The 26,718-nt window shown below is 38.0% G+C and overlaps 2 protein-coding genes across 2 annotated transcripts; both read left to right on the forward strand.

The window, feature by feature from the left end:
• The first annotated feature begins 364 nt into the window (after positions 1-364).
• On the forward strand, positions 365-5,487 carry LOC121507930 (zinc finger protein OZF-like). Its single transcript, XM_041784332.1, has 3 exons — positions 365-508; positions 2,651-2,716; positions 2,878-5,487. The coding sequence occupies exons 2-3, from the start codon at positions 2,668-2,670 to the stop codon at positions 3,999-4,001; spliced, it is 1,173 nt and encodes a 390-aa protein (XP_041640266.1). The 5' UTR covers positions 365-508; positions 2,651-2,667; the 3' UTR covers positions 4,002-5,487.
• A 397-nt stretch (positions 5,488-5,884) lies between these two features.
• cfap52 (cilia and flagella associated protein 52) lies at positions 5,885-25,962 on the forward strand. Its single transcript, XM_041784081.1, has 14 exons — positions 5,885-6,049; positions 8,388-8,587; positions 8,703-8,839; positions 8,986-9,114; positions 9,292-9,391; positions 10,120-10,236; positions 10,516-10,616; positions 10,799-10,969; positions 11,300-11,448; positions 11,597-11,742; positions 14,534-14,685; positions 17,200-17,302; positions 24,279-24,390; positions 25,742-25,962. Exons 1-14 carry the CDS (start codon positions 5,989-5,991, stop codon positions 25,960-25,962), a joined length of 1,899 nt encoding a protein of 632 aa, XP_041640015.1. The 5' UTR covers positions 5,885-5,988.
• Positions 25,963-26,718: the final 756 nt, after the last annotated feature.

A 26,718-nucleotide genomic window follows, 5' to 3' on the forward strand; every position in this document is an offset into this window, starting at 1 on the left:
TTTCATTCTTTGCTTTATTTATTCCTTATTTTGGTAGTTTTTTTTGTAGGTTATTTCGTTTATAATCTAATATTTTATTAGTTAAACCGATGTCAGCAATAAAAAGATCTACAGATCCAAATTCAGCTATAAGTCAGTGAGTGATTTTGCCTTGTGCCCTGTGGCTATTCCCTTTGTTTTAAAAATGTCGAGGCGGAAAAACACTCTCAATGCAGATCTGTGGCAAATGAACAGTGATTTTGACTACTTTCCATTGTCGACTTTCTATCCTTTCTTCTGATTATTTCGACCACCAAAGAAAAGATGATTATTTCGACGTCTGAATTTACGTGCTGCAAGTGAAGGCATCATCGAGGGACGGGCATGTTGCTGGCTTGTGGCTAGCTGCCCTATTTTACAGAAGCTTCATAAGCTGCAGCGACTGGCTCTTTTCAAACGTTGTGTATGTTATATTTCAAATGTTCCCGTCAAAAAATGTGAAAACCTTCTTTTAGGGGTTATTAACGAGGTAAGTCTATCTTAAATGCAACGCTTAATCTAAAATGCATGGCTTTGCATGATAGCCCAACACAATGCTAGCTTTGCACGGTTAGCTTACTACAGCTAGTTCTTTCTGTCTGCATGTGTGCCAAAAAGCAGCTGTCTACCCCGACTGTTTAAAACAATCCCAGCAGTGTGAAGTTTATGGATTAACCGCACAGCAACTGGGATTTCTCTATTACAAATAGTAAAAACCCAGCTCCAAAATGTTAAGTAATGCTGTCCTTCACCTCCAAATACATCGACGTTTTTTTTCAGACTTCTCCATATTGCTACACAAATTCAGCCATTCACTATTCGCTCAAGTATAACATCATGAAAAGGGGTTTTCTTTAGTTTAGGTGTTTCGTCCTCAAGTAAAACAAGAAGCTTACATGTGAAAAGCTGAAGCCTGCAGCTGTATGGGCATCATAGAAACAACGCAAGATGGGGACGGGATTTATTTTTGTGCAGTTTCGGAAATCTTTATTTTTTCTCAATTGAAATGGTTTGCAATACTTGCCTCAATGGATACTTAAGTTATTGTATGTACTTTGTTTAAGTCTTACTGAAAACTAATTGATATGATACACTTTGTCATGAAGGTTGATCATGATTGCGGAGGGATACATTGTTAAAAGGAGAATAAAAAGATGTTCAGGCCTAAATGTTATTCAGTCTCTGGTTATGTTATGAAAAGCAAAATCTTACATTTCTGGAAGAGATGTCATGGTGTGTGGCTGGCATTATCTAGTCATAACTAACAGTTTTCATCACTGAATTTTAAAATCTATCAAAAATTTAAGGCTTTAACAGAAAAGAAATTAATTGATTAAGATTGAGTGAAACCAATGACCTGTGTCTTGAGAGGACTGCACATCAATGTCAGATGGTCCTGAACTCTGTAAGGGCAAATAATCCTCCTGTTTAAAGTTAATGCCAGACAACCTTTTTTACTATCATATGTTTGTTTTGAAACCAAGTAAGCTTATATGAACAGTCTCTTCTCCAAACAAGCCTTAGATGTCATACTTAGCTTCTGTGTGTGCATCAGCTGAGAAAAGGATGTCTTTAAAATCAGTGTGCTAAAAAGTTGACTGTTCGTGTATTTTAGTATAACTCAATATGTGTAGTTTGAAGTGCTGTTTCTCTCCTGTATCTCTGCTAGTTTAACTAGACGTCTGATTAATGTTGCTTCTACAGCCGAAAACAACCCTACATCTGACTAGGTTGTTTCATAAAAGACTTTAGACAAAAAAAACAGAATTTTTCTGAAACAAAATGCATTGATCTTTTAATTAACTGAGCTTAAGCAGATCGACTAATAATAATATGGTGGGGAATTAAAGTATTTACAGCTGCCTCTTTGACCACATATCACAGTCAGCCTCTGAGTGGAGTCGAGGTTGTCTGATGGGGCTTTTCCATTCTGACTTTTGGCTGTGCCAATCGAAACCAAGCTGTGTTGATTTACTTTTCCATTACCAGTTTGGCCACATGCTTTGCCCAGAATGGTCCTGCTCTTGCACAGGGCCCAAGCGCACCAGTCCCACCTCCAAGCATGCCAGGGTGATGACACAGTGCCTTGTAATCATTTTGGGACACCTTGCAGAGGTGTTTGAGTAGCATCCACTGCAGTGAAATTTAAAATACCTGCTGGATTACCAATAAAAGAAGAGGAAAAAACTTTGATGCAGAAACCAAACAGTGCCTCTTCTTCTTCTTCTTCTTCTGGTGTAACAAAGCAATGCTTACTGAAGTGCAGCTATTTAACGTTATCTACTCAAAACGGATTGATCCTCAAATTGGTTGCTTGGTTGTGGTCAAAAAGCAAATATCCTGCTGTGCTAGGCTGTTGTGCCAAATCAAACCAAGTAGAGCAAAGCCACTCAATGTAATGGAAAAGCCCCTTGACTGGAGCAAATGATTTACAATGGCTATCCCTTATGTGTTTTCAGTTTGTAGAGCTACTGTGTTAAATATTTGCTTTGTATCTAAATGACATTTAAACTCCAAATGACCATGGTTAATATAAAAAATGTAATCCCTTCAGGTCAAACACTAAATAGCTGCTCCACATTACTGATGAAAGCTTCCATTTCTTCCATTTGTGTCTGTTTCTGTTATGTAGGTTAGTAGGTTGCAGTCATGGGCCCAGATACTGAATCCGTCCCTAAGGCATCCTCTTCAGAGGACAGTGAGTAATGACGATTCTTTGCATTTCCAAATTGTGTAGCCAGTACTTAAGAAGTTATCAGCTGTCTTATACTCACCTACCATTAAGTCTCTGCTGAGATTTGTTTGTTCATTATTTACATGGTTAAGTTTCAGAGCATAATTGATGTGATTGGTCCTCAGGTCCTGGAGAAATTGTTATCAAGGTAAACACAGACTCTGACTCCAATGATGCTTTATCTCCCACTGAGCTTGAGATCTCCAAACTGCCAGAGAGCATCATAGGAGACAAGTGTTACCCCTGCGCCGTCTGCGGTAAGGTATTTGACAGACCCTCTAAGCTAGAGCGTCACAAACCTGTACATACAAGGAAGCCTAAGACTCTTTATCAGTGTGAGCACTGTGAGAAGAGTTTCACCCAAGAAGAGAAGCTGGTCCGACACCAGAGTTGCCACAATAAGACTAACAAGCACCCCTGCCCTGACTGTGGAAAAGTGTTTAATAGGCCTTCAAAGTTGGAGAGACATAGGCCCACGCACTCCAAGAAACCCAAGGTGCCTCATCAGTGTTCGTACTGCATTAAGACTTTTAGTAAACTCAACAAACTTGTCCGTCATGAGCGAATGCACACCGGAGAGAAGCCTTTCACTTGCACAGTCTGTGGAAAAGGATTCTCAGAGTCAGGGCACTGCAAAGCGCATGAGAAGACGCACGAGGAGCAGCCAGAAAAACCTCACTGCTGTGCCGACTGTGGGATGTGCTTCTTCAAGGCGTCAGAGCTCCGCCGCCACTTCCGCTCTCACACAGGAGAGAAACCATTCAGATGCAGCATGTGTGAGAGTTGCTTCTCCCGCTCTGAGGGACTTAAGAGACACATGAGGAGCCACACAGGAGAAAGACCGTACAAGTGTATAATATGCGCGAAGGGATTTTATTCTCGCCATGATTTAAATGTTCATGGACTGACCCACTCAGGAGAGAAGCCACATCTTTGTCCTGTGTGTGGGAAAGGCTTCTCACAGTTGGGCAATATGAAAGAACATGAACAAAATGTTCACATTAAGTCTGAGAAGTATATTTGCAATGACTGTGGGGCGACGTTCACGCGGTACAAGTCTCTGACAAAACATCAGCGGACGCATACAGGAGAAAGACCCTATCTGTGCCTTACATGTGGCCGCAGGTTTTCATGGAGTCATTCTCTGAGCAGGCACCGCAGGTCACATGCGCACAGGCAGATGTCTATGGTCATAGCCAAAGACATATCAAGTTTTGTAGAACCCTCAGAGAATCAAAGCAGCTGTTAAAGAAGTGAAATCCTCATCAAGTTGGATTTTTCCTGTAGCTGGGGTCAAGTTAAATGTACCAATGTGTATTACATTAAAGTTGTGTTGAAGCTTTGTCACAATTTGCTCTGCTGCTTGTTTTGTTTGTCCAGAACATTTCAATTAGAAATTCTGAGCAGACCCCTGGTAAGCCTTGATTAACACCTTAAGCATTTATGTCACTATTAAATAATTAAGGGCCAAAATGTGGCATTTGGAAGAGATTCCAATCTGTTATCAACCAAACATACTGTCAAAACCAAAGTAGAGTTGACCCACAAGACTCTTGGCAAGCAACCAAATTTTGATGTATTGACCCAGCCTCTGCAGCTCTAATGTTTACACACTTAGTATTGACTTTTCTGCATTACAATATATTTTGAATAAACATGATGTAGTCTGCTACATCACCCTAAAAGTACAAGAGAAACATAAAGAAGCACAAGTTTTGTGCAAGGCTTGGTCCTCAGCTGCTCATTGATTTTCTTATAGCAGTTTTTAAGACAACTTACCTTGTCAACATTTTGTCAGCAATTTGCCCATCACTATAGTGAAATGGCAAAAATAGGCAATATTTGATGCTTTTATATTTTGTTCTTTATATATTTCTTGTTTAAATAAGAGCAGGAATGTCAGAAATTTTGCCTGTTGGTGCAAGTTTGAAGCTCCTGTGAGGCAATTCCCGTTTGTATTATTTTTGACAACACCTGCGGACAAAGCAGTGCCTCTAAATATTTGCAGATTGTTTTTGCTACGTTTACTAAGTTGTGTTTTTAAACAGTATGATTCATCCTGCTCTCTTTAGACAGCCACATTATCACTTACAGTGAATATTTACTATAAAATATTCTGTTTTCAATAGCATGTATTTTTCACTTCATCTGACACTGACCTCACCACAGCAGCATTCGACATTAATAGTATTACCTATATAGAAATAATCAGTTTTGTTGCTAATGATGTTATTTGCTTTTGTAGGTCATATAAAGGTATGAGTATTATTTCAGTTTATTTCTCACAGGAGCTTTAATTTTCAGCTGTGGCTTTTGGTGTACAGTGTAAGAGCGCTGTTAATTCTTTGTTTAGAATTGTGTTTATACTTTTCAGATTTTAAATATTTCATTTTCACATTATATCCAAATAAGGAATAACAGTATTCTGTGTAGTGATGTTGCTACTGTTTTCTTTTTATTACTTTATACAAATATGGGGAGCCACTTTGTGTCACTTAAACAAACATGGGGGCCTTTCATCAATAAATAGATAGATTACGTATTTGTGTAGCAAACTGCATGGTATCAACTCACCTGGTAAGCTTTAAAGTATGTAATCGAGGAAAGTGCTTACATGTAGTTTTGGTTGTACTGATATAAATATTTGAATTGAGTTGAACATTAAGCTTCAAACTGATGGCCTGACCTGTGTGTGTGTTTTTTTAATACAGCCACCAATAAACTGTATTCTTGAAGCAGGCATTGTATTGAAAGCTTTTTCTTGTTTATATATATATAGGTATATTTACATAGGTATATATATATATATTATTGTTCATAATGTTAAAATAGCATGAGATTTCGATGATGGCATTATTCCTTTCATCACTTGTCCACTCAGATATCTACACAATTCTTCTTAAAGTATTGATGCTGCTTTTCCCATCCCTGTGTAACAGACTCTAAGTTTCAAACATACAGAAGATTGTTTCATACATTTATAAGAGGTTGTTTTTTGCTTGATGCGTTTTTATGTATACTGTTATTGGGAAATTGCATTTACGACGGCACGTGAAGGCAACAAGTACGGAAGCCTTGCTGTTGCTAGGTAACGTTTGTTTGGTGTTGCTACTTTGCTAGGCCTGTAAAGTATTGACGTTCGCATTAGGGGGTTTTATGAGCAAAAAATAAATTTACAGAAAGAAAGAGCCGTATTTCAACACTGAACATACCGAGACGAAATTTGTTAAACTGCGATGGCTCTTGAAACACAAGGAGTTTCCCAACTTGAGTTGGAGGCTGTTATTGGGTTCAACGGTAAGTTTGTCTTTTGCTCTACGGTTTTTGACTTTACAGTTAATTTAACGGACCTGTAGTTGGGCTACTTCCTTTAAAAATTCAAACATAAAAGAAAAATAGCTTGGTATTTTCTCATAATCGACGTTTTTTGAATTTAAAGACGTCCGAATGGAATTAAAGCATTGCTGTATACAACGGAAGAACAGCGGTTAAGTGTATCTTAATTGCACTGTATGATAAGTAGGCTATGCAAGGCTATCTGTTATGACTTCTGTCTGCTATTGGAATAGAATATGTACAGATACATCTAAAAAAAAAATAAAAAATAGAATATCATGAAAAAAATTCAATATTGTTGTCACTTATTTCAGAAAGTGAAACCCATATATAGACTTGTTACACATAGAGTGAAATATTTCAGGCCTTTATTTCTTCAAATGTTGATGATTATGGCCTACAGATAATGAAAACTCAAAATTCAGTGTCTCAGAAAATGAGAATATTACATAAGATCAATTTAAAAAAAGGATATTTTAAACAGAAATGTCAGGCTCCTGAAAAGTATGTTGATTTCTCTGCCTTCAATACTCGGTTGGGCCTCCTTATGCATGAATTACTGCATCACTGCGGCGGGGCATGTAGACGATCAGCCTGTGGCACTGCTCAGGTGTAATGGAAGCCCAGGTTGCTTTGATACCAGCCTTCAGGTCATCTGCATTGATGGGTCTGGTGTCTCTCATCATCCTCTTGACAATACCCCATAGATTCTCTTTGGGGTTCAGGTCAGGCCAGTTTGCTGGCCAATCAAGCACAGTAACACCATGGTCATTGAGCCAGCTTTTGGTACCTTTGGCAGTGTGGGCGGGTGCCAAGTCCTGCTGGAAAATGAAATCAGCATCTCCATAAAGCTTGTCAGCAGAAGGAAGCATGAAGTGCTCTAAAATGTCCTGGTAGTTGGCTGCGTTGACTGTGGACTTCAGAAAACACAGTGGACCAACACCAGCAGATGCCATGGCAGCCCAAATCATCACTGACTGTGGAAACTTCACACTGGACCTCAAGCAATGTGGATTCTGTGCCTCTCCACTCTTCCTCCAGACTCTGGGACCTTGATTTCCAAATGATATGCAAAATTTGCTTTCATCTGAAAAGAGGACTTTGGACCACTGAGCAACAGTCCAGTTCTTTTTCTCCACAGCCCAGGTAAGACACTTCTGACGTCTCTGGTTCAGGAGTGGCTTGACATGAGGAATGCTACATTTGTAGCCCATGTCTACAAATGTGGTCTGAGCGTAGTGGCTCTTGATGTGCTGACTCCAGCCTTAGTCCACTCCTTGTGAAGCTCCCCCAAATTCTTGAATGGATTTTGCTTGACAATCTTCTCAAGGCTGCAGTTATCCCTTATACTGGTGCACATTTCCTAACACATTTTTCCTTCCTTTCAACTTTCTATGACTATGCTTGGATACAGCACTCTGTGAACAACCAGCTTCTTTTGCAATGACATTTTGTGGCTTACCATCCTTGTGGAGGGTGCCAATGACTGTCTTCTGCATCTGTCAAGTCTGCAGTCTTCCCCATGATTGTGTAGCCTACTGACCCAGCCTGAGAGACCATTTAAAGGCTCAGGAAACCTTTGCAGCTGTTTGGAGTTCATTAGCTGATTAGGGTGTGACACCATGACTTTCCAATAATGAACTTTTTCACAATATTCTAATTTTCTGAGACACTGAATTTTGCGTTTTCATTATCTGTAAGCCATAATCATCAGAATTGAAATATATCACTCTATATGTAATGAGTCTGTATAATATATGGGTTTCACTTTCTGAAATGAGTGACAAAAAATACTGAACTTTTTCATGATATTCAAATTTTTTTAGATGTACCTGTAAATTAGCAAATATTCCCCTTTAAATCACATTATATTCTTTTGATGATTTAACCTCTATCTGAAAGATTACTGGTTGGTATACTGCCATTATAAATTAAGCCAATGATATCGTTTTGTACTGTTAGACTAATATGTGTATATGAAATGAGACATAACACTGTCTACTTGTACTAACAAAATCAGGGAGGACAGTTTGCCAGCTATTTTTTTGTTGTATAGATGGCAGTATTCAACTTTCTAATCCTTTTACTTTTAACCTCCCCCTTCTGCTTTAAAAAGTGTCTCAATATTGACCTCACTTTCCTTTTTCTCCCCAAATGTATTTACAAAAAGATGGCATATCGTGGTTTGACCACTGTTCTTGTGAAAATCCATTAAAAACTCTCTTTAAAAAATCATATCATATTCTTCTCTGTATATTTTTGGGTTTGATCTTCCACTATATTTAACTTTTTACAACAGGGCATGTGATCTCTGGCCTGAGAGTGCATCCAGACAGAGAGCACCTGATCTATCCGCTGGGGAGCACAGTCATTCTGAAGAGAATAAAAGATGGCAAGCAGGAGTTCCTTCGAGGACACACAAACAATGTATCCTTTATCTCAGTGTCCAAAAGTGGATCTTACATTGCCTCTGGACAAGTCAACTTTATGGGCTTCAAGGTAGTCAAAGTTGTGATATCTTCTTTTTATTTGGTTTTATGTAGTACACCTGGATAAGAAGTTATTGCTTTTTTAAGTAGAATTAAATACTTTATTTTATTAAACATTTTTCTAGGCTCCGATTATTATCTGGGACTATGCACAGCGAACAGAATACGCCCAGCTATTGCTCCACAAGGCAAAAGTAGAAGCACTGGCCTTCTCCCCAAATGACAAATACCTGGTGTCTCTTGGTGGTCAGGACGATGGCAGGTAAACATCAAGTTTGTCTTGTGCAGGTAATAGTTTCAGGAAGACACCATGCACTTTGTGTCCACATTTAGATTAGCTTAAATTCATCATAACAAGATTTCAAACACAAAGTGTTGCTATTGCCATACATTCGTTCCTGTTTTCAGCATTGTGGTGTGGAATATTGAGACCAAGCAGGCTATCTGTGGGAGCCCAGCTTCTGCTCACAGTGCTGGCCACTGTCTCACTGTACAGTTCTCAAACACAAGTGACAATGTGTTTGTCTCTGCTGGGAGGTGAGCTTCATGTCCTTGTTCACAAATTTACAAGATATCTTTATTCATTCATTCATTCATTCATTCATTCATTCATTATTACCTCCAAAATGTTCTCTTTTGGCTTTCTCTTGTTACTGAAGATGTCATTCTTGCTGTAAAAGATTGTTTTATTGTCACTGATCTATTTTTGCTCAGTGGAACATTGAGAGTTTGGGAACTGGACCTTCCAAACAGGAAAATCAGGCCCACAGAGTGTCAGACTGGCAAGCTGAGGAGGATTGTGAAATGTGTTGAGGTATGATAGCATTACATTTATTGTGTATGAAGATGTACATAACTCTGAATGTGTAATCATTTCTTGCAATTATACCACAACATTAACTAAGACTGAGCAATAAATGAGTATTTTGATCAAACTGCAATATAGCCTGCAGCAAATTTCTAATCGCAGAGGGTGCAATACTCTGTTAACATAAAATGTGTCTAAAATACCAGTTTAATCTTTTTTTTTTTTTTGCAGCAGATATTATGCTCTACACATCATGCAAACATTGTACTGTCATTTTATTTAGAATATTTTATACAACATCCTACTTTCTTTGTTTTTTTTTTTTTAAATGTGTTGTCTACATCAAATAAGAACACCACAATAAAAATGATCACTTCCTTCAATACAACAATTCTGATTGAATTTGCATAATGGGTCAAAATCATCAGAATGAGATATTTTTCAAAATCCTTCTGCCCTAGGTTAATGTATCTAATATTGTGTGGGTTAAAATATGACTTATTTATTGTGTTTGTTGAAAAATACATACAACAAGGAACTTGTATGTAACTTGTATGTAATTGCATATAAAATCACAATCACAAAAAAAAAAAAAAAAAAATCGTATTTAGATTGTTTTCCCAAATCTGTCAGCCCTGGAATTAACACCGAGCTTCTTTCATTTTAGACAGTTCGTAACTAACTTGGTAGAAGAGGTATGTTTTTGCTCATCTTAACTTGTTTATTCTGCACAGATTTCAGAGGATGATCAGATCATTTTCTGTGGCACCACCAGTGGAGACATAATGAAGATCAACTTGGAAAAGAGGCTTATGGCAGACTATGGTCCACTCAAAGCAAAATTTAGCCTGGTAGGTCAGCCTAAAACAAGTCAGAGTGAAGTAATTTCATCTGTTTTTCTGGCATATTCATGTTTATTTACTTGTAGCACCCATAATGGGATTTTGTAAAGTTTGGGAACTTTTTACCCCATACTGATAAAACACCCAGTCTTTCCAAATGTTATACATTTGTACTCTATATATACTTAGTTCTGTTAGTGTTAAAAAGCCACTTAAAAGCCCTATGCTCTCCATTTAAAATACATGGGCCTTATCTCAGCACTTAGGAAACATGCCTTTTTCTAACAGGGTGTCAGTGCCCTAAGGACTCTGAAATCTGGGGACCTGCTGGTAGGTTCTGGATCAGGCACCTTCACTCTGTGCTCCAGGACAAACTTCAAATCTCTCAAGTGAGTTTCAGTTTGAATCCAACCCGTTGAAGCGCTTCAATTTGGTAACACAGATTCCTACCCTGACAGTGATTTTGAGTGTATTTCTACATTCAAATAAGTATCTAAGGTGCAAATATAATACAAACAGTAGTAATGGTGAGTGGTTTTCTGAATTATCTTCTCCTCTTTTTCCTCATTAGGGAAGTCCAGCTGGAAAAGGGGGTGACATCCATAGCTCTGAGAGGAGAAGGCCAGCAGTTCTATGTTGGGACAGAAGCTGGTCAGATGTACTGCTTCAGTTATGACAACTTCAAAGCTGAACTTATTTCCACCAGCCACAGCAGTGCTGTCAATGATATCGCCATATGTTTGTAAGTCAAAGACTCTTGGGGGGAAAGAGTCAAAATATCTAGCTCAGCAGACTGCCTGCATCCCGTTCATCTCTCCTAATGCCAGACGCCAATACCTCAGTGTTCTCACTAGAGGGTGTCATATACTTCTTCCTTGTTCCTCTCCTCCTGCATATGCATTGAAAAACTGTACTGGTTTAACATATTCTGAACAAATAAAGTTGTTTTAAATTTTATTAAACTTTTTCATATAATTTTGCCTCAATGTGCTTAATAAATTATATCAATCTCAAACTCAAGCAAGTTATACAGACATGTTTTTAACTTAAATTCTCTGTCTTTTTTTCCTAGTGGAACATCTGAATTATTTGCAACCTGCTCTGTGGAGGACATCAGGCTGTGGCACATAAGCAAACCCAAAGAGCTTCTACGCATCACTGTACCCAACATGACCTGCAATTCTGTGGACTTTATGATTGATGGACATAGCATCATCAGTGGTGGGAATCAGGGAATCTGAAAACAAGACATTTTAGCTGAATATGACAAAAGGGTTTTTTGTAGCAATTGTTTGGTCACAATTATGCAGCATGTTTTTAGTTCTGTTGCAAAAAAAAATATCACAGAGTCTGTGTCTCTGTCTTATAGCGTGGAACGATGGTAAGATTCGTGTGTTTGCTCCTGAAAGTGGCCGTCTTATGGTCATCATTCACAATGCACACAGGATGGGTGTGACAGCCATTGCAGGAACCAGGGACTGCAAGAGGATCATCAGTGGAGGGGGAGAAGGACAGGTCAGTAACATAACAGTGGTAAGACTGATTTTGCCCACATATATTAACCCAAAATAACAACAAAAATCTGCACAATCCCAAAGAAAATTTTACAATTTGGACATGTATTTTAGGCTCAGCAGTGATTGATTGATTCTCTGGACTCTTCTCCTTAATGCTATGTAGCTCGCAGTGATACTAAGCGTGCATATTTTATTACACAACTTGAAAGAGGCAAAGTGATCAAAGGGGGAAAATATCTATCTTAATTAAATTCCTCACAACTTTTCTTGACTTTTTATGAGTTTTTTTGTGCATGTGTTTTATATTATGTTTAATCTGGATTAGGATTGATGATATGAAGGTATTATGTGACATTTCAAATATGAATGTAGCATTATTAGGCAATCTTTACACAGAACAAGCAACTAAAAACACAATACTTGTTTGCCTGCAGTTTTGAGAAAGTTCCACATTCAGACAACGGCATCTTGATAGAAACACTTAAACACCTAAAAAAGTTTTAGTATACATGCAAAGCCAGTAGTTAGCTGTGTGGCTTCGAGATGAAACAACACATGCATGCATACTTACACTTCTCTCTTCAAAGTAGTGATGTGCAAACATACAAATTGGCTAATATAGGAATATTTCTGTGGACAGAGGATGTGGTAGAGAGGCTACTCCACATGAGCCTAAACTAAAAAGACTAAGTTTCAAAATATGGTGACTGGGTTAAGCACAAACAAATCTCTGAAGTCTGCCATTGTAGTTATAGTCAACCTACCCATGAATGGCGATTGAATGGATCTGTAATGTGCTTCTTGCAAGTCTTACTTTTCAGAGGGAGCTAGTTTACATGACAATGAAACTAATACAACTTTCAAAGTTTTCATTTTCAGATGCCCAAAACAGTGCTGTCAAGTAAATGAACAATTTTGTAATAAAAAAAAACAACAGATTTCAGCTGAAGTCTTGTTGCATTATCATGGCCTCAAATATATACTAACTGAGTAATGGCTTTCTACAAAAAGAGTGAAGTCTGTCTTCCCCTGGGTTTGTTGTTCTTAGCTGTGTTAATACTGATACTGTTGAGCTTCTGTAGCTTATTAATGTGTCACTTTTCATAATTTCTCTTTTTTTCCACATGAACCCCTCTCTCCTCAACTGTTAGCTCAGTCACATTTAGGGGGTTGAGAGATGGCCCTGCATGAAAAGCGAACCAGATGACTTTGACAGTTTTTTACGACATAACTATCTCATGAAAACAGGATTTTTTAATTTATTTTTTAATTTCCTGTTTTTACGAGGCACTACCTCCTCTGTTACCATCAAGCATAAAAAAAACCAGGTCAAGCGAACAGTTAGCTGACACAATTTGGTGTGAAACATGTAACTGTTACCTAAAACACATTCAAAAGCCTACCTTACCTGTATTGAACCCACACCTCTAATTACTGGCTGATAAATGCAGCAACTAGTCATGCAGGGGAGCGTCAGGGGGAATCCTGTCTTTATGAGATAGTATCTCGTAAAAACAGGAAAATCAAAAATAAATAAAAAAATTCCTGTTTTTATGAGATAGTGATGGCGTAAAAACAGGAGGATTTTTTTATTTTCAAGTGAATGCAGTATGCTTCCGTACTTTCTTAACAAATAATTCAAAGAAATATAAAGATAATCAACTTTAGGAAGCATATGAATGGAGATCAATCTTACAAGCATGCTCTTGGTAGAAACACTTAAACTGGAAATATGCTGCAATTTAAAGCCAACTCTATAACAGATGTTGCAGAATGCCAGCTCACACTGTACAACTGAATCGCTTACGATCCCTGTGCACTATTTATGTGTTAATGCTATATGGTCTCATGTTTGTGCACGACCTAAGTGCTCACACTGTATGAGTGAAGTTGGAATGGACTGTGACAAAAATTTGTGGAGTTTCCTTTGAAAAAGTCTCTCACTGGGGTTGAAATCGTATCCAGTCATATCCTCTCTCCAACTATCTCTCTCTCCATCATACACGCACACAAACAGCATTGTCATCTATGTCAGCTGGAGGTACATAGGTAGGAGTATTTCCTACTTATGTTTTTCCTTTATTGTTGGGGGGTGAAGCGGCATAAGAAAGTCATTCCTGCCTTTGTCATGATGATTTAAAATGTTATCTGGCAGTTTACAAAGGAAAATATACCCCAAAGTTGAGGATTCTGCTCATTGTTCTGTTCTCACTGAGGGAGTTGTCTGGAGTCTTGGGACCAAATTATCAAACATGACCGGGAGCAGCTGGTTGGGCTGTAGTAGGGTTGTGGTTTGCCATTGTATCCCTATGTACACTGCACGGCATATGAGGCAGGTTCCAACTGAAAGTCGGCACGACTTCCGAGTGAGACGTACGGCTAAAAATTTGTGGCTTAATCAGATTAAATTTTTACAGTGAACGCCCTGTTTTAGGGAAAGGGGGTGGAGGTGGTGTACTGAGAGACTTTGTTTTGGTCTGTGCGACTCTTACTAAAGTATGATATCTACTGGATTAAAGTCCCATTTATTACTTTTAAATGACCGAAGAGAACTCTGTCCTGTGAAGTGAAGTCTTAGAATTGGAAGATTATTTTTAATTCTTAAATTAAAGAGAGAAAATATTTCGATGCTCAGTTGAAATGGAAACATAATTTAAACCATCACTGATCAATATTGCAGTCCTAAATCTGAACACTGAAACAAAAGGATGTTATTATCTAGAAGAGCCATGTCTGGTGTGAAACAAGCTACTGTAAGTTTGCATTTGTATGGATTTGCCTTTATTTAGGTGCGTGTTTGGGAGCTGCAGCCACATGGCCATAAGCTGCTGGAGACCATGAAGGAGCATAAAGCCACTGTCACATGTATCAAAATTAAGAGCAATGACAAAGAGTGTGTCAGCGCTGGCTCCGACGGTGCCTGCATCATCTGGGACATAGTGTGAGTATTCTTTATCAATACTGAAACACAGCAGCACACCCCAGAAGCACGTTCTGTACCATCTTTATGCCTTTAATTCCCTCCTGGGGGGTCCCACATTTGTTTACTGGAGTACAATGATATCCATTACAACTGCAAAATGTGAAAAAACTAGGTTAAGGAAAGTATATTTCCAAATGATATACAAAGCTCCCAGAGACAGAGAGGAGCGTAAGCCTTTCACTGGTGTCTGACTGGTACAGTGGGAATAACACAAAATCCTGTGAATTCTTTATAAGGAAAGCTTAAAATCCTTTAATCCATGGGCCTCTTCAGTAAGAAAAGTAAAACATTTAAAGACTATTACGGTGGTCTTCAATTTTATACTATCTATCCTCTCTTCAATGAATAAGTCCGCGGATAATTGCCTTCCTAGCTGTATTCATCAAGTGTAGTCAGGATTTACATCTTTTGTATTTTTACTCACAGTCTTGTTTTGAAGCTGTATTGGAGAGAGGTTTAATGAATGGAGACTGGCAAACTGTGATACTGTAACTACACTGATTGGCTTAAATGTATTCATTTAGGAGTTTAAATCAAGCATTTTTATCACATTTAAAGCTTCTGTACACAGTTTTCAAGCTAATTTTGAAACATACTGCAATTCATATTGTTGCCTCTGTATGAGCTACAAAGCAAAGAAGACCATCAGGGAGAAGAGATTTATCATTCAGCTGTATAAAAGTTAGTTGGATATCAAAAATCAGAAAATTAAAAACCTTTATTTTGTTAATTGTTAATCAGTCAGATACTGAACTAAAACTGTGGATTATTTATCATCTCTTAATAACCCCCACATAGATTTATATAATTTTCAGGTTGTGCCAAATATAGCATTACAGTGAGTGTTGTTCATTCTTATGAGGTGCACGTGATCTCAGCATGCTTTTCTCTTGGCAAAATGCCTCCATCAGGTCACTCAAACGGGACAAATTAAATATCAAAATTAAATGCGACCCATTTCTTTTTTTTATGTCCTCTCCTTTGCTTATCCGAGCTTAAAACGGCAAATACAGGAATCCAAGTGTTATCTGTTTTTTTGGAATTTGATAAGAGCCTGATGTATACTTATGTGCTGAATCTGTGCTGTAGCTCCACAAAGCCTTCAACGCTACACAGAGGCCTACAACAATGTAAACTACAAGCCCTCTGACTGGTCTGCTGGGCAGCATTAGGTTACTGCCAGTCTCTGAGTAATGTCTATGGCCATTTTATGTACTAGAGAGTTAGATAAGTGGCTGCAGATAGCGATACAACTTGGCAAATCTACTTGCCAGTATCTACTTCTTTAAGACAACAGAATAACTTAGAAATAAAGCAAGAAATAATAAATATAGTTTAAAAATTACAAGATGGAAATAAATAACTAAATCTAATGGCTCAAGTTTAAGGAAAGGAATCTACAAGAGAGACACAAACAATTTAAAAGATGGTATAAATAAAAACTACCGAAAGGTAAAAATGTGGTGTCAGGACTGGTAACAAGCTTAAACATCACACTGCTGAGTAGTATTTTTGTAGGGTAATGCAGAGGAAAGCAGACACACCAGTGCATAAGTAAATGCTGAACAGACTTGAACTTGTATAGTGCTTTTCTAGTCATCAGATCATTCAAAGCATTTTACTTCTACTACCCATTCACACCCATTTACTCCATATTCACACAATGATTGCAGATGTTGCCTAGGAGAACTGGCCATCAGTATTAGATTATCTCATTCAAATGCATCGCTATGCATTTACATGCCACTGACAAAGCAGTGGGAGCAAATTGACACTGACATGTGACTGCAGGAGCTAGGGGTCGAACCCACAACCTTCCACTTCTGAGGTGACTGACTACCTACTGACCCACAGCACTACAAGTATGTAATGCATAATACAGTGTAGGCCACTATGAGCTAAGTCGAAGCAAAATACACACAAATAAAAAAATTGCTTTAAAAATTCTGTGTCAATTTTGATAGTTTAATTGAAAAAAAAAGCAAGAAAACAAGTCTACACAGGTTCATTTTTTACCAAAAGGCTTGTAAAACTAGTTATTAAGTATTTTTTTTATAGATTTGGTTAGTATATGCCCATCTTATTTTGATAACTTCTACCTCATGCCACCCTTGAGGTCTCTTGCCCCTACCCCAGGGCCCTTGAACCCATGTTAGGAACCAGTGGCCTTGATTCAACACAGACGCATCAACCAGGCTTAATAAACAAATAACAGGATAACATAACATGGGATAGCTTTTCGATTTTGATTTAAACATGGATAACATGGATGCAGCAGGTAGGTGTCAGATGAAGTGGTTAACTGAGCACTGTTAAAAGCCTTTGTACTGCTTATCTCTGTCCATAGGGGGCACCAAAATTGACACAACCCACAATTTAATCAGAAACTTTGACTTTAACTGTTCAAGCAAATTAATCCTTTCTCTCCTTTGCCTGACCTTCTTCTTGCCTTTCTATAATTCCTGCTTGTAGGCGCTTTACAAGTCTTCAAATGGTGATTGGAAACACAATGTTTCATACTGTGTGCTACCATCCAGATGAATACCAGATCATCACCAGTGGCAGTGACAGGAAGGTATGTTTTGGAACTCGTTTGGAATACATTATTAGATTCCTTGTATTTCGTACTGTCATGTACCATTCTGTGGTCTTAATCAGCCAGTGTAGCTTTATTTCAAGATTTATCTGGTCTTAGGCAAAGGTACGAAAGAGCAAAGAATTCCTCGAGACTCAGAATTTAGCAGTCACACCTTGTATAAAAAAAATGTAATGACTGTAGAGACTGAAAATCCCTCAGGGAGCAACGAGATAGGCACTCTACAGTCAACATAATCTAGATGTCTTATTATGCCGTTATTATTGGTATTATAATCTCCTCACAGTGTGCAGGAAAGAGAAGCATGCCGCCCTTGCTAGACTGGAGGAATACAGTGAACACATACACAGTGACACACACTTGTGTGTCCACAGATTACTTTGAAAAGCTTGTAATTTGTTTCTCACTCGACATAATTAAACCATTGTGCCCTCTGCAACTCACTGTGGCACAAACACTCAGCCCTTCAAGCCTGTCATTTAGTGGGTAATTTTGATGAACTTGGTGCAACTTATTTACATGAGGTCAGAAGTTCACAGTGGCAGAATGAAATGCTTGTTTTTCTTGATTGTGCTCTTCGTGAACACCCCTTGAACCCAGCCACACGCTTAGACCTATACCGTCACCTCCGCTGCATGCTGAGTAGTGAGGACAAGTTGTGCTGATTAATATAGTGCTGAGTGAGCCGAGAGAGAGAGAGAGAGAGGGAAAAAAAGAAGGAGGGATTCAGGAAAAGTGGAGAGAAGAGAAGGAGCGCTGTGGTGTTTGTGCCTTCCTGCGGATGTGCCTGTGCCACCCAAGTGCCAGCCAGATCCACCATCTGCTCATCCCAGGACACAGGCGCTCTGTCTGAGAGAACAAATACCAACACTCTGCTCTCTCTCTCCTCTTCTCTTTCCCACCCCTTCATCACATCCCAGCATGCCTTTAGGAGTAGATTCATAGCGAGTAAACCAACCAAGAGGAGGTGTGGAGAAAAAGGGAAACACAGACAGGGTCAGTCAGAGGCAGACAGGGTCAGTCAGAGGCTTTATTAATGAGATGGGATAGCATGAAGGTTGAGGAGGATGATGCATATTGATTGTGTATTTAGAGGAGACAATTTAGTGCAAATCGTCTCCCCATTTAAAAAAAAAAAAGTTTCTTTTTAGAAAGATGAAAATATTGTTCGATGTAATTTTTTAATTTTATTGTATGTAATTAATGCTCTTGATTATCTTGGACTAAAAAGCAAATGCTTTCTTGGAAGATAACATAATTAAAGGACAGAAGTGCTGGGTATAGTGCAATATGAACTTTCGTAGCTTCATGAACAACGTCGTGAGTGGTACAAACATAAAGCTATAGCTCACAATAATGCATAGTATAAGTATGATAAGTAACTTGATTTTAACTAGTTGAAAGAACATATTGTTAGTTTTAAGTTAACGGCACTCAATCACTAGGTATATTTCTGTAACTGTACTCAGATTATTTGACAATCATCCCTTAAGCTGCAGTTTTCCCAGAATTCATATGGGCAGTTTTGCACCATGAGTGAAGTTGTTAGTGAAGTTACTGACCCAGTTAGAGAAGTTCTACCTGTGGGGAGCAACCACAAAACTCATTGCATGGTAAACTGAACACAAGGGGACTTATGGGTACAGTGCACACCTTTCAGCTATTGTCAGAAGTAGTCACTTAAGTCGGTCTATGCTGAATGAATGATCTGCATCATGGTTATTTTATAATGTCGCTTGTAAAGCTTGGCAGCCTATTATGCTACTGATGAACTTTGGTTACACTTTTATATCAATATTGTATTTTAGGCACTATGTAATGTTGCTGATGTGTAATGGTCAAGACATATTAATTGCCTTTCTGTATTTCTATATTGATAATACTGTTCCATTGACATATTATGATAATGCTCTGCACTTTATACATCTCATAAAGCAGGGTCTAGTTATGGCTTTATTTATGTAGTGTGTTAGGACTTAGCTTTTAAAATACATATGTAAAAATTTTAGATTATTTTCTTATCCTTACACAATTTTTGCATAGTAGAACTTATTTATCGCCTTCTTGACAGTGTTAATTTTGTACTTTGTCTCGTTAGCTGTGGTCCTGTCATGTGTATGCCTTTGTCCCTGGTACTTCTATGTATGTTTTGTGTCAGTTTTATGTGGGACAACAGATGGAAATTAGCGACTCGCTAAATCTGGTGCAACCATGTTTTCATTTACTTTGTATGAATGATCAATGCCATTGCACACTGTCCCTGGATAAAAATAAACATTAGACATTAAACATCAAGATCAAAGTATGTGAAAGAAAAATGGGAAAATTGCAGTAGACGAAGAATGTGTAGCTTTACAAAGAGCACTTAAACATGTAGTTTTGAGTTGGATTTAAACAGAATTTTTAAGTGCTGGAAAGTTAAATCAGGAGAGACTTAATACGAATTTGTCAATAACTTATTTTATGACTTGAATGAAAGAGAATTGTGCAAAGTCCTTGGCAGTTAGACTCCACTGTGACAATATCATGTATTTGAAGGGGTAGAGAAGCAAATGGCGGGAATTGGATACCCCTGGAGTTTAGACACTGATGGTGGTGTTGAGAGATGCAGGATCAGATGAGGAGTAGATTTTGAGAAGCTGCCCAGGAACCCAGGAATGCAGGATAAGATGAGCAGGAGACCTGTAAGGATTTGGACAAGATGATGAATAACTGAATGAAGGTGGCTGGGGTGGAGGGGGGTTACAGCATCTGCACAGAATGACTGGCTGACTATGAAAGAGAGAATGTCAGATTTAAAATCTGACAGGTACATGATGATTGACAAATGGGGTTGTGGCAGAATCTGATTAGCTGAGAACTAGGAGAGTGAACGCCCATAATCAGCTGATCGTCAGAGCGGGAAGAGAGAAAGAATGGAAAACAAAGAGATGCGAATGAGTGGTGACTGCTTTAACTTTCACTGAGCTCCATTTAAATCCTGTCACATCCCCAATTCTAACTAGATGAGATACACTGTCATTATAACTTGCTCATTTTATATTGGTATTTTAATGAAAAGACTGGACTGACTGGATTACATTCTTGCTAAGAGCTCAGTTGCTCACTTGGCTTAAGCCAGGCAAGTAGTACCACAGTAGACCTAACATTTGGATTATGTGTTGCTTGCTACATGTAATTAATTTCCTGCTGGCCCATGTTGTGGCGGTAGGCCAGTTTCTGAGGCCGAGGCGGAGGATCACAGATGGTTCTAGACGACTCACACAGGTGGGAGTCTCTAATAAGCTACTAAAATGAGAACTGGAAAGAGGGGGAGGCTGTGACTTTGGCAAGGACCAATAGATGAAAGATGACAAGGAAAAGAAAGAGGGGTATTACAGTCAGTTTGGTCACTGTGGGAACACAGAAAGATACGCATAAGCATAATACTCATCCATCTGTAGAAGTATTGCTGTGTTTGCTGTTGGTTGAAAAGATTGTGCTTTGTGTTCTTAACACAGCAGAAACACAGCTGAGCTGAATGAATTAGCATATTTTGTTCCGATTTGATGCCAAGTTAAATAAGAAAAGATTTCAGAACTGTTTTTGGTGTTTTGTAATGAATCATTTCCCCCTCTGTTTGTAGCCGTGTTTTCTTAAATGAAGCTTTAGAGCGGTATTTTGTGGAAATTATATCAGCAAGCAAATCCATCTCAATAAGCCAGTCCGTTTCAGTTTTGCACTTTTCTTTCAAATGGCCCCTAAGGAAATATTCCTTATACTTGTAAGGGCTAGTGAGAATTACTCTGCACTTCTCAAACTATAAATAAATTTTTTGCTGAGCCTTTTCTTCCTCTTTCATAGGATAATAACAACAGCATTCAATATGTCTGTGTTAGATTACATCTCCCTCCTTTAATGTTTTGGAGGCAGAGAAATGAAAATCTGTTTCAGAGGCTATTCTTTTACATGATTATCTTCATCAGCTCTATGTAACATAAACTTTTCCTTTAATAATATCCAGCCCTACAGTCAGGATATACTGTATATTGTTCACTAATTTCACATCTTTTAATTTGGCATTTAGTTCTTTTAACTCTTCATAGTTTTTGAAGCAGGCTCAACATATATTTTTTTTATACAAGATGGCTCAGATAACTGTTTACTGATCAAATCCATCTGGCTCTTCAATTAAAGCACCTCTTATAAGATGCAATCAGGTTGGTCTTATAAATAACAAGAAAGTGGTGTTGTTGGTTTTCAAGCCTTGTGATGTTTCTGCTGGCTGTGCTATAAATAACTTCAACTAACAATTGCCTTTTTGTTAGACTCGATACCTTGACAGCTGTAAAGCTCTGGGGATGATTAAATCTCATTTGGATCAGCAACCATAGGTGTGTGAGAGAAGGAGGTTGAAAAAACTGTAGATGTACTGATTTCCACTCAGTAACAACAATAAAGCAGTAAGGGGAGTTTGAGGTCACATCTTACCTTAATAGAAAGTAATGGGGTTTATGATGTACAGCAGTCACATAGCAAGTGTGATATCTTCTTACATTATCTGTCAACATCTGCATCAACCATCCATTACAATTAATGTTATCATCAAATTAAAGATGTTAGGTCTTTGTTGATAACTTTTTCTTTTTGTTTGTAAAGAAAAGAGGCTGTGTTTGAAATCACTGTACAGAGGTGCAGCTGTGGCTCAGTGCCTGAAGGCCAGACTTTTGATCCCCTGCTCCTGCAGGCACACATCGACGGGCCCTTGGTTGGGTCACTGAACCCCAAATTACCCTGTATAGTGACAGGGGCTTCTGCCGTCACTGTTTGACTGATGGATTTTCCAAAGTGAAAAATGTCACATCTGATTAAATTTTAATTATGTTTAATCAACTAGTCTAAATTTATAAATTTACCTCCGCCAAGGAGGTTATATGATCGGCAGGGTTTGTTTGTTAGTTTGTTAGCAACATAACTCAAAAAGTTATGGATGGAGTTTGATAAAATTTTCAGAAAAGGTCAGAAATGACAAAGGGAAGAACTGATTAGATTTTGGGAGTGATCCGGATCACCGTCTGGATCGAGGTATTTTTTAAAGGATTCTAAATTAGTGGGAGATGGGGCTAATGGTGGAGGTCTGCGCTCTCCAAGGGCTTTTCTAGTTATTTAAGTGACAGGAGACAACCAGTGTGTTTTAATTGAAGTTTTTTTGATGTAAAGATTGTGAAACATGGAGTGCCTCAGGGAAGTTGTCTTGGTCCGCTCCTGTACACAATTTTTACTAATGACCTTCCCTCTGTTTTAGATAAGGCATGTATCTCAAAGTATGCTGATGATTCAACCATATATCTATCAGATATAAATATTGAATATTTAAATTGTAATTTAGAGAGAGAGTTACAGTCAGTGGTAAATTGGATCAGCAACAATAAACTTTGATTTGTTGAAAACAACTAGCCTAGTAGTTGGAACTGCCTATTGTTTATGTTCTAAACCGAAGCTTGAGCTCAGGATAAATCACACTTTATTAAATCAGGTAGATGATGTCAAACTTCTAGGTGTTACTATAGACCATAGACTATTCTGGGAAAAGCAGGTACAAAAATTAGTGACTAAGATTGGAAATACTTTGTCTCTTATTAAAAGGTGTGCAAAGTACTTCTTACCAAAAACAGTTCAACAACTACTTCAGGCTTTGTTTTTTTCTCATCTGGATTATTGCTCTGTAGTCTGGTCCAGCATTTCCATCAGCAATATTAAGAAACTGCAGCTGGTCCACAATAAGGCTGCAGGTGTGGCTCTGTCATATGGGTTTAGGTCAAATGTCAGTAAAATGCATGAAAATCTCACATGGTGTGAAGTTAAGAATAGATTATTATATGCACTGTTGGTCTTCTTACGGAATGTCGTAACAACTGAAACCCCCTTAAATTTATCTGAAAAGCTCTCCTTTAGTACAGATGTACATCATTACTCTACCAGGTGTGCTGTTAGAGGTTGTTTTGTTTTGCCTAAAGCAAAGACTTCATCAACTCAGCACTCAGTAATATACAGAGCAATGCAGGAATGGAACTGGCTTCCAAATGATATTAAACAACATAATACTCTTTATAGTTTTAAAAAAATCCCTGAAAAGATATCATCTCCTAAGAAACTTTAGTAGTCAATACTAATTCTGAATACTTTGTTGAATACATGGGTTTGCTAATGTCTATTTTTTAGTCACTCAAAGAAATTGTAATGTCTTTTGTCTTTGACTTTGTTTGACTGGGTTGTAATAGTTGAAGTGGTGTTTGTTCTGTTAGTGCAATGTGATGTATTGTCTTATGTTTGTGTACTGTGATTTCTGATTGTATAAATTGTATTGTCACAATGTAAACTGTGGACCCCAGGAAGAATAGCATACAGCTGATGCTCAAGCTAATGGGGATGCAAACAAACAAACAAACAAACAAACAAACAAACACAAGGTCATAAAGTCAGTGCAACAGTGATTCTTAACTGGTGGGTTGGGGCCCAAAAGTGGATCTCCAAGTTATTTCCAGTGGGTCGCCAATGTGGGCCAGGAAAAAATGTGGAAAAAGTCCATGATGTATGGAAGCTCTAAGAGAACGTACAGTATCCATATATTTCAAAACAGTTTTTATTTGATGACGAGTTAATTTCTCTCTTTTTTTGTCTTTTTTTTCAAGATTTCAACTTATTTATCTCCTTTTTGCCTACAGAGCAAAGCTGGTTTTGCCAAAAAATAAGGAGGGTCTTAGAGAATTTACCAAGTTTCTAAAAAAGTGCCACAGGCCAGATTCAAACCCTGGCTGACTGCATACGTGGGGTGCACCTTACACCACTAGGCCACCTGCGCCCCACCCTACACTTTTTAACATCTCTGTTTCTACGATTAATTTCACCAATTAACAGCTGAATAATAAACTACTGCAACAACATGTCAGTGTTTCTGTGCTCATTTCGCTCTCAGATCGGCTACTGGGAGGTATACGACGGCTCTGCCATCAGAGAACTGGAAGGCTCACAGTCGGGGGCCATCAATGGAATGCACATCACTCAGGACGGTAAACACTTTGTGACAGGTATGCTCCATTACACAGCTGCTGCTTACTGGGATGATGCTTTCAGTGATTTTCCTATCAATATAATTCAGCCACAAGCAAACTAGTACATTTTACAATTGACCTGATTGGATGTTAATTACCTGTGTACCATGTATGGCTCAAATCTTTTTTTATTTTCCACCATAGCCCTACACTGTAAAAAGCAACATCCATTTTACTCATAAACATTGAGTTGAAATTACTAAGTTCTTCTTAACCAGTTCTAAATACTTATTATAAACAAGTTAATTGTACTTCTTGGCCATAACAGCAAAAGGGCTTGATTTACTTAAGTTTACTTAGTTTAAAAAAAATAAGTAAAAAGGGAGTATAATTAAGTTGTGTTAACTTAAAAATCCAAAACAGCGATTTGAACTCTATTTTTATGAGCTGATAGAACTTATTTCAGTTTTAAGTGAACAGTACTCAAACAATTTAAGTATTTTTTGTTATAACTCATATTATTTGAGTTGTTGCAAATCTGCAGTTTTCCCAGAATGCCTTTGGGCACTAAACCTTTATGCACTCTGTATGCTGCAGCTGTCTTTGCCAGGACACTTTTGAAGAATAGATTTTTAATGTCAATGAGGTTTTCTCCTGGTTAAAAAAAAGTGAAATAAGATAAATAAATAAAATGCACCATGAGTGAAGTTGCTGTCTCAATTAAAGATTTCCCGCCCATAGGGGGCACTGATACTGTTATCAGCATCAGTCAAAGTTGTATGGCACAGTGTCATTGATGAAGTGGTTTACCAACAGCCATTGTTGCAAATGGTGGCACAAGATAGTCCACCTTAGGTGAAATGATGACTTACAAAACTTTTGTACTAGCTGATGTTCTAAGGTAATCAGTTATCTAAGATATTTTGAGTGCTATTAACTTATCAGTGTTTACAATGCACTAAAAATGTTAAGTATTACACACTCAAAGTAGATGATTTAGGCTAAGTCCTGCAAACTTAAATTAACATTTGAATCTCAGTTGTGAGAACTTAAAATAACTGATTTAAAACTAGTAGTGAATACTTAAATAGTTCAAGTAGAACAAGTACTGTACACTACTAACAGACAAGTTTTTTAACTCACAAAAGTCAAGTGTAGTTTACTTGTTATTTTTGAGGCAACGACTTTCCATAATTTTTTTTTAAGTAAGTTCAACTAATTTTTTCTTACAGTGTAGAGTAGTTTTGTGTTTTCTTACTCTTGGTTATTGAGTGTGTTTTGATCTCACCAGAGCCTTTGTTTTCATCTTCTCAGCTGACACTATAATACACCCTCACCATGAACCCCTCTCAAGTTACTGACACTTTCTCTTCACATTTTGTGACAGGTGGAGATGACAAGATAGTGAAGGTGTGGGACTTCATGGAAGGGGAAGTAACCCATGTAGGACTTGCTCATGGTGGCAGCATCACCAGTGTCAAGATCTGCTGCAACAAGAGCACCTTAATCAGCACCAGTGCAGATGGAGCAATTCTCAGATGGAAGTTCCCCCACCCTCCTTCTTCTTCTTCATACATTAGAAATGATAAGTCTCCAAAAAACCAATAACACTTCACATGTACTCACATTTATCCAAGTATTCTTAGTAATCTTTTTTCTTAATAAATGTGTTTTGACAATTCAACATTCTAACATTCAGATTGAAGAATGGATTCAAACTCTAGCCAATGGAAATAAATATTCCTCGATGGAGCATTAATGGATAGACAAGATTTTTTTTTTTCATTTTCTGCAAAGAGAGGACTATACATAAGAAAGCGAACAGATTACACATCTTGAGCAGTGTAGTCTCTTAAGTGGTTATTCCCCCCAGGAGCTGAATATAGGTGGGAACTCACAGAGCTTGGATTTTAAAATTACACTTCAAGGCACAAGAAGGTGCTAAACATCAAAGTGCCTGCATTATGCTTCTTCAGACTATTTCATAACAACAGAATTAATGGCACACTACAGACTTTCTCTGTGAAGATGAAATTGCAAGAATATGTAAAAACAAGGCTATATTATACAGTACATTAAACGGAATCAGATATGATTCTTCGCCCTGCTGCTGTGGAGAAAAGGAGGAGGCACGGATTCTTTGCCGCCTAAGCGCACGGCCACTGTCAGCTAATCTATCAACAGCTATTCCCTGAAGGATTCTGGTTAAAGAGGAAGGTAGAGTACAGAAAAGAGGCTCTCTGACTCTGTCTGATCTGAGACCATTCTTTGCACTATTGTTCAAAATGGCTCATCTAAATTATTTATAGCTCACCTGTGCTTCCCCAAACGAGTGGAATGGGCAAACCAACCCAAACACAAAAA

This window comes from Cheilinus undulatus, linkage group 4 (assembly GCF_018320785.1).
Source record: "Cheilinus undulatus linkage group 4, ASM1832078v1, whole genome shotgun sequence".
Taxonomy (NCBI): domain Eukaryota; kingdom Metazoa; phylum Chordata; class Actinopteri; order Labriformes; family Labridae; genus Cheilinus; species Cheilinus undulatus.